The sequence below is a fragment of the Homalodisca vitripennis genome, chromosome 4 (genome assembly GCF_021130785.1).
Source record: "Homalodisca vitripennis isolate AUS2020 chromosome 4, UT_GWSS_2.1, whole genome shotgun sequence".
NCBI lineage: Eukaryota > Metazoa > Arthropoda > Insecta > Hemiptera > Cicadellidae > Homalodisca > Homalodisca vitripennis.
This window is the reverse complement of record NC_060210.1, coordinates 152,155,537-152,166,431: the sequence shown is the minus strand read 5'-3', so window position 1 is coordinate 152,166,431 and position 10,895 is coordinate 152,155,537. Positions and strand designations below refer to the sequence as shown.

The following is a 10,895-nucleotide window of genomic DNA, read 5'->3' as shown; positions in this document are numbered from 1 at the left end:
ACGCAACTTTTCCTTTGCTGTCACTAGAATGGTCAGATATTTTATTAGATTATACAATAAACCTCTTTAGAAATAGCTATGAATTTGCCAACATCGTAAAGAACTGGAGGACAGCATTATTTACGTTAAAGAAATGTCAGGATTCAATCAGCCTCTCCTCCTTCGTGTTAAAAACTATAGAAAAATAATTAAATAACATAAGGATATCTGTATATCCTTGCCTTGTCTGTATATCCTCTCATTCTACTTCATAATACTAATGTCGAAGCAGAGCTGCAGCTAGAGGGCGTCAGGGGAGGTAGTTTGCCCCGGGCGGCAAAACTTTAGGAGCGGCAAGATTATAGATGGTCGAGTGATTGATTTACAACTAATTTTCACGCATAGTATAGTAAGGTACTTTGTGTTTTGTAAAGTGTAATGAAAAAAATGAAATGAAAAATGACTTTATTAGAGGCGAAGTTAGGACTATAAAGTCCTCTCTACCGCTTAACCTCATAAAAATTAAACTAACATATATATGTATAAATTTATTAAAACTTAGTCTATTTATTTACATTACATATATGAATAAAATAAAAACAATCATCAATAATTAATGTAATTATATACAAATTTACAATAATATCGCAAGACACACACTCGCATTCATTCAACTTTCATGCAATTGCCCTAAGTACCGCACTCCAAAGCCGCCAACCGCTAAACCCCTGAGCCCCCAGCATCAAGGCCCTGACCTCCGCCTCAAAGCGAGCGCGCTTATCGATGGCTCTGATGTTCACAGGTAAAGAAAGCATTCCACAATCGACAGGCAGAAACTGTAAACGATTTGCTAAAGGTAGTTGTTCGATGAATTGGGATAGATAATAAGGATGTACCCCTCCTTGTACTTCGTTCACTTATTTCAGACATAAATCGAAAGTTGTTTGAAAGATAACTAGGACAATTTGTACGGGTATTTAAAACTAGGTATTTAAAAGAGCGTGCAACAGAATGAGTGAGTGACAGTCTCGAAGGTCTTGTAATTTTAAGATAGATAATTGATTGAAGAAGGGCGTTCCGTGATCATCACGTCTGAGATTGAAAATAAACCTAATGCAAAAGTTCTGAGCACGCTGGAGTCTATTTGAAAGCTCCACAGTCATGTCATTAATGACTATGTCACAGTAGTTGAAGTGAGGCAGTACAAGAGTCTTTATCAGCATTATTTTAACTTTCTGTGGTAATGTGTATAGTTATGAGTCCTATGTGTAAATAAATAATAAGTGTAATGTTATAAGAGTATTAACGTTCTTATAGCTTATAAGGTCAATCTGACTATGGCAATCATAGTCACGTAGATTGACATAAAGGGGACAGGTGGAGTTGTCCTTAAGCAAGACTTTGAGAGTGATTACGTACCAATCTTGGTTTGTAAGTAACACTATTAATAAAGGCAACATCGCTGACAGAATACGCCAACATCACTACTGAAAAAGCTACCCGTAGAATAACAACACCTGCCTTGTAACCCGCTGAAGACATTGCTCGATACAGACGAATTAGTGTAATAGTCTGGGAGCTATCAAATAGCTGACCCTGCTGACCTGATAATACGCGTGCAGTTGAATAAAATGTTGGGTCATGTACATAAATTCTTGTGTTCTAAGTCTATATATGATGTGTCCCTTTCATTTAGCCCAGCTAGTATGTTTTCGATCAGCCAAGGGCGAAGTCCTGTAGATGTCCCTAAGATTTTTAAGCTAGACAGACCGGTTTGCCCACAAAGAAGTTTTGAAGTATTTGTGACAAAAAATCTAAAATACATGCCCAGTATGCTTTTTATGTTAAGGGTTAAAGCACAGACAATGGATACGTTTCTATAGAACGTTTCTATATATAGAAACGTATCCATTGTCTGTGGTTAAAGCTAAGAAAATAATCTTTCCACTCTACAAATGATCAAATGGACTGGAGAGTGAGAGTTTAACATAATATTTGTAGACATCCAAGAAAATTCGCGAGAATCCGAACAATTATAATTTTCATTATTTTATTATAAACATTGATTTTAACATTTTTTACCGGATTTGGTTGAAAGTATTCCATTTTATTGTAATGAGTTGTGTATTTAATAGTTTATTGCTATATATATCGTACACATAATCTACCAATAAAAAAAACTGATTGTCATTACCGGACCTACCGGTTGCATTGCTTACTCAAGTATAACCTATACACTATTACAATTTTGCTAGACATTTTAATTGTTTACATTTAAACAGAATTACAGAACATCGTGGAGACATCATAACTGCAGAAGGGAATCTGAATATATTATAAAGTTGGAGGTCTGCCCTTTCTGAACAATTGGATCATAATTTTATTCCTGCAAAGTAGGTTTATGTATTAAGATAATGACATCTAAATAAGTGAGCTGCAAAATATTGAGTTACTCAGCTAATCTATCTGCTTTAATTCTATAACTTTGAATTCTAAAATTTTGACTATGTCTGGCCAATACATTGTAAAAACTAGTGATTATATCAACGTAGGTGTCACTTCTACAGATGATGGAGCTGCTTGTCTTTTGGAGAAGAGATTTAAGAAAGATCTTTCAGTTGGAGACCTCAAGGTAATGTTTATCCAAGTTAATTAGTAGCCTACTGGGATTTCAATGTTAGATAGCTTTAGCTGCCTAGCCTACATGGCAATAATTTAGACATAAAGAGATTTGAGGTGAATTAGACCATACTATTGCCACAGAGTAAAAAGTACTCATGTCATATCTATGTATTCTTTTACAGGTAATTGTTTACTTAACCACTTCACAATAGGCCTATTTTTTAACCACGTTCAATGCTGTCATACTCTGGAGTCAAATGAAAAATATCGCTTGAGGTAGTACCTATCACTAAAAGATCAAATTCTAGGTCTAATCACGAATTCCTCCTGCCATTACTGCTAGCTATGAAACACATCTTGACAAAACAAACAAATACACCTTAGGCACTACCCTGCACTGATGACCGGAGCCACTAGTGGCAGTCTGATATGAACTTTTAGTCACAGAAGGTATAAATTAATAAAAACATCCTTTATTTGGATCAAAGGTAGCCTACTTTTGTATTATCCATATTCCTAGTCCAATTTTTAAACAGATTGTCTAGGGGATCTACAAAAACTACATTAGTCTATAAAGAACAGACTTTATTTAACTTACTGAGAAAATTACATGTCATTAGGATGATTGGTTCTTATTTTCTGACTTCCAAAAGGAAGCAATATCGGTGAGAAGTATGCCACTCTGTCCCTACTACTTTTTGTTATTACGTTTTATAATTAAGTTTAGATTAGGTTATCATGAATATTTTACTAATAGTATCGAAGGCTACAGTATAATAAGCAGATACTAACACAATCGGATTATGATTATCGATTTTAAATATCGATACTATCGAGTACGACATTTGACCTATAGATATTCATAATTAATAATTGCCAGCTTTCTTTCTATAGACTAGTGACGTCATTACCACAATCGTTATGGATGGAATCTATGGCCAGTTTCACCTCGGCTGTTTTATAAGCAGTCACGTTTATCCTTTAAAATACATAAAGTAAGTAAATGTTACTGTTTTTTGTTTTAATTTGATATTATATTTTGGTATTTATTTACAATACCGTGACCATGGAAAATGGACTTTTTTTCATGGGTTGGGCATTTATAGCCTAGTATTATTATCACAGGTGCATATAAACTGGGGGGAAAGAATATTATTGTATTATATTGATGCCTTTCGGGCATTATTGCGTTAAGGAGCACGGGCATCAGGGGCATCACGTGATCTGGGATTCGACTTTTGCAAGCTCGAGTTAGGCTAATTTTTTTTCTAAAAGAGCAAGCAGTGCGCAGCACTGCGCAGTGGGCAGGCATCGTTGACAGGATTAACGTACTAGTCTGCATCATTTCAGTAACTTATCACTTACCTTAATGAACATCCAATACAAAGGTGTGCCATTACCACTACTGAACTAGGTGGTTAAGAATAGACACGGAGGAACAAAATAGTTCAAAATGGCATCCCTTATTTATTTGAGAGAGCCGTGGAGTAATACCAAACTGTCAAATATGGATAGTGTTTCCAGAGGTACTGTCAAAAACAGAGTTTTCAGAGAATTTAAAAAAATCGTAACTCCTTTGATTTTCGTTGCCGACGAATTTTTTTTTCACTATTATTTTCAGGAAAAATTGTAGTTTACAGGAAAAAAAATGAACATACCTTTCCATGGTCACGATATTGTAAATTGATACCTATATTTTAATTCGTAAATTATATTAAAATTTATACATTAATTTCTAAGATTGAAAACTAGTATAGCCTTATTGTTCTTTGAAATATCTATCACGTTATTTGGTCCAACATCTTGCTTTCAGTCCTTCGTATGGTCATGAATATTGATGATTCAAATCATTCTATAATGATCATCCAATTGTGTTGGTAGCCGCTTGTTATACTGCACCCGTATCACTAAGTTAAAGATAACCTTTAAGACAATCTTCCAACTTTACTGACATCAGAGAACTTTGGATGATCTGGCACCTAAGTACCAGTCGGAAATATCCCTGGCCATCATTGCAGGGTCCGGTGGTGCCTTAGGCGCCATCCCGCACTTATGGTGAAAAAAGAAAAACATCCCTCAAGATTGTTCTTACCCTCAAGCTCAGATCATGTGAGTGCTTGTAAATGTTGACTTTAACTTTTTATATGTAAAATTTGTATGTTTGTATAACGTAATTATAAATAGTAGATAGGGAAATAGTGACCTTGCTATTGCAGCTTCCTATTGCGAGGAAAAAAACAATAAACGATCTCCATAATGACATGTAATATAAAATTCCAGGTCGAACTAAAAATGATACAATATTAGAACATTCTAGAACGTTCTAACACATTCATAAAACTTGATAGATCAGCACTCATTACACATATTGTCCGTTGATAAAACATTTTGTATCACTTTTAGAAGTTGAATCCATTGCTCTAGAAGGTTACTATGAAACAAACACAAAACAACTCAGATACAAAATGGCTAATGGCAACGACAAAAACATTGGGGTTATCCCAATTATCCCCTCCACCAATATCCCTCCTGAGTTAGTTATCTCCTCAACCAGAGACTAAATGAATTTACAAGTATAATGTTCAGTATGCCATTAAGTGTCCCAAAAGACCACCTTTTATTCTATTACTGGACATCATTTGGAGTAAAGTAATAACAGCCCCCTTTGTGGCATTATAGGTATCGATTATTTGTGGTTGATTATTTGGAGACTTGATCAATGACAGGCTTTTCATGGCTAGTATATAGTAGTAAAAGTACTTTAAAATTTTTAGCCTTGTAAGAAACCGTCGTTTTTTATCCATTAAAACAAAACATCTTTGTTCCTATGTCCCTACCCTTTAGATATTTCATTTCAGTGGGATTTCTGGTTTGTTTTGTTTCAGTGTGCCTACTATCAAGTTTGTATGGATCTTCCAAGAGAGAGGTTGCCAATAATATGAAGTTAAACCGATTGTCAGCCTTTATATAATTATGATTAGACTCATGACAAGTTGTACACAGTTTTTTCACAAAATCTCGGCCCGAAGTAAACGTTATGTGTCCAAATTATGAACTGTCTTAGGGATGGCCTCAACTATGTATTTTTATGCATTGTCACATATTACAAGAATCTTAATTCCATATTTATCTGAGCTGTTCAGGTAACGATAATTAAATCTTAAACTTTCTTTATCTGAGCAAAGTTATCAGTTTTCCTCCAATTAGCTCGAGTGTTATATTCATCGATTGGTAAATGCTCCAACAAATAATCAAAACAGTTGTGTGTTATCTACCACCTCTAATCTCAGGGTTGAACAGCTAATTTGATAGTAACTGTTTGTTCTTTTGGGCAGCAAAAAGATAATTAATAACTGTTTAAATTCACTTTCGTTCTAATTTACTTATGGTGCAAAGTTGAATTTTCCTCGTTACCCTGGTATGGAAAATGTGTACAAATATTGATTTAAAAAAGTACTTTAATGAACAAGCATCTACTTGTGATCTTAGATATTTCTAGGGTCATAAATTGGGCTTGCCTTGTTTTTCTAATGAAGAAAATAATATATACATTCATAGGACTGGAGAAGCTTTTTTATCAATTAATGATCTAGAAGTGTCTATTCTCACCATTTAAATTTACTTCCAGTCATGTATTTCCAGTGTTAAGTTTAGTTTGCCCTGTTTTTCCTGAAAAAGAAAATTCATATATAGGTTCGTTTTCAAGACAATTTTCTGTCAGAAAGCTCCAACTACCGACTCTTGTAATCTACTTCTGGTCAAAGATATTTCAAGTGCCATAACTGAGTTTGCTCTTTTATAACGATAAAGAAAATATATATACTTTTGTACAACCGAAAAGTATGACTTCTAGATCAGAAAGCTTCTACTTCTGGTCTACAATATTTCGGGTGCTATAGTTGATATTGATTTTTAACTAGATCAAGAAAAACATTAAAGTCTACCAAAATGCCATATTCTTAAAAAGAATACTTCCGTCATAAATCATCTACATCAATTGCTTGTGTTCTGCTTCTGGTTTAAGAGGAAGAGTGGAAGTTCAAAATTCAACATTTCAAAATAATCGTTTGTAATAAATTTTGTGTGATAAAAGTCTTGTTGTGTTTCTGATTGTAGTCTGGAAAAGAATGGCTTTTAGGGTTAATTGTTTGTATGCAACAGGCCTATATGGTTAATTACCATCTCGGAATGTTTTCTGGAAATAATTTTTACCCTTCCAGAAAAACATTTGGGTATTCAGAAGTATTAAGAACATGCGTAAAGTGCCATCGTCTGAGTAACTGGACATTTGAAGAACTTGTGTATAGTAAGCTACTGGAAGTTAAAAACATATATATATACTAAAACATTTTCTAAACCTGAACTGTTCATAAAAAATTACAAACATACAACATATATTTTTTACTCTTGTCAAAGCATACATTTTTCAGGGGTATATTAAAATACTACAATAGCCTACTGTGTCTCTTTAAGTTTTGTGTAAAAGTTATAGGATGTTGAACATTTTATTCATCAATATTATAAGTTTCTCACTCTCTATGGGGTTTTATGACATCACATACCTGATTAACTATGGAAATGCACATATTCTCATGTGTTCTACACAAAATAATAAAATCGTTCATATTAAAATTAGTTAATTTAGTTTGATTATTTGTACTCTATAACTTTGGTAGGCCGCCTTTTGAACAGAGTGATTAGTGTTACAGTAGGGGAGCCCAAGTGGGGATTTTTCGTGTTACTAGAGCGTGTCAGAAAATTATATGGGGAGAAATGTCGTACCCTGTAATGTACCCCTAGCACATATGAACCTTTAATATAGGGGTCTGCGTTGAGGGCAGACCGCCAGACTAGTAAAAAAAATCGATTCTCAGAAAAACTCGTGCGCGTCAGATAAATACAAGGTAAGTTAAGTACATGCAGAATAGTGTAGATTTCAATAATCTGACGATTTAAGTGTGGTATAAGGAAATAGGCAAATCACAAAGATGTAAAAAAATATGTTCCCTCGAAATACTCAAGCGCGATTGTACTTTTTTTTATTTTGAAGGAAATCTTTTAAGGATTATGGAAAAAATATAATCTTGATGATTTTCATGAGGTGAGGTAGCTAAAACCATAAATAAAGGGTGGAGCGTACAGCTGCTGAGAACTGTATATTTCCCACTCCGCGCCTCTCTTTCCTTCTCACTCTTTCTTTGTCTTTCACTCTCTCGCACCATCCGCACACTACCATCTGCCGCCTTAATGCCATCTCAGCTGATCACAATAACAACGTGTTTTTGTAGAAGTACAACGTTTTCATTTATTTGTTTGATTGTTTCATTTACTTTTACATCAATAAATAATTAAAAGAAACAAACCAAAATTTTTTTCAAATGGTCAGATGAACAATATTCCTCCACATTATTTTGATATTATCATTTAGAACGGTCAGGATATCGAATTAAACCGCCTGTATAAATATCTGACGTGCTCGAGTATTTCAAGACCGCATTTTTTTTTACATTTTCACAAATCTGTCATGACTTTCGATCACATCCAAATCGTCAGTCATTTAAATAGGATACTTTTTTGAGTTTATGTAACATTCCCTCTGAATATCTGACATGCTACAATAACTTTTTTTTTCTATCCCTTTTTATAGCCAACGTCCACTAATTACTCGTCAGATTAATATCGCTCGGTTATCAGAAAGATATAGCGTGTATACATTATGAATGTCTGACGCGCTCAAGTATTTCCATGTGAATGTTATTTTTTACATTTTTGAAAATTTGTCCACGCTTTCCTCCACACTGAAATAAAAAACTTAACATAAACTTTCTTCGTTTTAAGACTTAATCTTCACAATTCTATAGGCCCCCATGACGCTTTAGTCACTGCAAATTTAGCATCCCGGACTCCCCTACTATTATACTTTTTACTTAGCTACTTTTTACAAACAGATCATTTTAATTTTTTTTATGTAGATCATAAAGGTGTAACAAGTATAGGTCTCAGTTACAAACTATATAAGTGATCCACACAAATCTGTTAAAATATAGGACTTTAAAATTGTTGGCCTTTTTAAAAGGTTGATCTATTGAAGAAAGATCTATAGCAAGACTCACTCTGAATGATACTGGATATGCCCTTAGGTCATATATGACAACTTTTTTCCCTTCTGTGCTTCTGTTTTGATTTGATGTAGCAGTATATTTATTTCATTGATAATGAACAGCAGTGTTTGTTTGCAATCATAAACATATTTGCACTTTCCATGTATTATTCAGCTTGTATAAAAGTTTTTATGATACAAATTAGACATATATTTAAAAATTGTCTTCACATAACTACTTTATAGATTAAATGTTTTGCTACTATATTATTTGCTTTTTTTCTAGGGTAAGTTGGAGTTGTTTACTGGAGCCCAGGCTGCAACAATGACAATAAAAGTTTACAACAAGGATGATGAACTTATATGTACACTGGATAACAATGATGCTCTTGTAGGCTCATATCCAATAGACGATGGAATGAGGCTCCATGTAAGTTATAATGGTTTACTATTATAATGGAAGATTTTTAAATATTTTTTAACGAATTGCAATTGCTGCATTGTACTTAATCATATAAAATTTGTTTAAATGTATTTTTTATGGTGATTTTGTGTATATTATTTTCAGAATGTTACTAATAGAAACAAATCAAATTATATCTTAAAATCTGCAATTTCCTTATCATATGTTTAGTATCTTCTTGTGATTGTAAATTTGTTAATCAGTGTTATACAAGAAAATATGTTGTCAAGATTCTTCATAAAAATTAAAACTGTCCTGTAAAAGTTACCTTATCATTTGAAATTAAAGATTTGAGTTTCGTTTTGGAAATTGAACTAGATCTTGTAGTATATAGTGGTCAGACTTTTTTAAAGGCAAATTATAATGCAATTAAGGTGATATATTATAGTAAATCGTCCTTAACATAGAACTAGAAGTCAAATCCATTTAAATTTGCCTTGTAAGATCAAGCTATTTTCACTCTATTAGAATAAACCAAGTAGTTTATTTCTAACCAAATACTTCTTGAAGATTATTGTTCAATTCATCATTTGTATGGTAGAGTTGGTTGAATATAAATGTGATATTGCCAAATACTTGGATTAGTGAAATGTTTTAATAGTTTTCTTAACTTCTGCAGTTACATCAACAGTGTTCTAAAGATTACCACTTAATTATTGTTAATGATTTCTGATTTTTCAGGTTGAAGATCCTTTTATTTTAAGAAAAGAAATTGAAGTTTCTGATGTTGTTAAATTTGATATTTCTGAAGAAGAATATGCAAAACGTGAAGGTAAGAAATTAAAAGAATATTATAAATATGAAAATTGGTGAAGAGTGATATTTGGATATTTGTTTTGTTGGGTGTTTGGATGTTTGATACTTATCAAACAAAATCTAGAGGACAGATATTGACAAAATTGGACATGGATATTACGAACAAGACATAGACATGCATTTATCTTGAAATGCAACATACCATTTGTAGCAATTACCTGTTCAACATTAGGAAAAACAAATAAGTTGGGAATTGAATAAAGATTTTTTGAAATTTTAGGATGTGAGGAGCCCTTTTAAAGTCAATCATTCTTCTTGTATGCATATTTTTATTGAAATATTTTTGTGTTTTTAAAACCTGTCATTACTAATAATATCCTGTAAAGAAGTACTAACATGATGTTTTTTTTTGACAAAAATTAAATCTAACATATTCTGTAATATTCCTAACATTTAAAATATATTTCTACAGTTTTTATAATTACTATTTCCAAGTACCGAATTTATGTTCTAACCCTAAACTCGCTCGGTAAAATAAAAAATTTATTTAACCTTGATGTTTTTTTTTATCCTTCTGCATTGTGTTGTTGTACAACGCACATGTGCTGAATTAGTGAAAAGCCACACAAATGTCAACTACGAGTATATCACTATCTGTCTCATGTGCTCCGTAGTTCAAAATGTCAAAATTGCATCAGCTCTGATAGTGAGTCTGTGTCCGAGTCTCTTGTACCTATGCCCTTAACCCTCTAGGTTTAATAATAGTTACTGGATGCCTATGGAATTCCAACTTTATTAAGCATTCATATATTTGTTCAAATATTAAATAGAAGTTATTTCATATTTTTCGTACAGCTTATTTTTTATCCTGAGATAAAAATATTGTTATTAAAAACTGATGATTGTTCTGTCTTGTCAGCTGACTGAAATAAGTGACTTTGAAACAGTGCTTTCAAAGTCAAACAGTGACTTTTA

At 32.8% G+C, this 10,895-nt stretch overlaps 1 protein-coding gene across 1 annotated transcript in view; it reads left to right on the top strand.

Annotated features, from left to right (window-relative positions):
- The first annotated feature begins 2,221 nt into the window (after positions 1-2,221).
- Positions 2,222-10,895, top strand: part of LOC124360344 (tubulin-folding cofactor B-like) — a 29,225-nt gene continuing 20,551 nt past the window's right edge. The window contains exons 1-3 of the mRNA XM_046813895.1: positions 2,222-2,611; positions 8,988-9,131; positions 9,846-9,936. Of these exons, the coding sequence (XP_046669851.1) occupies positions 2,486-2,611; positions 8,988-9,131; positions 9,846-9,936 (361 nt within the window). The 5' untranslated portion in view covers positions 2,222-2,485. The remainder of the gene's footprint in view (positions 2,612-8,987; positions 9,132-9,845; positions 9,937-10,895) is intronic.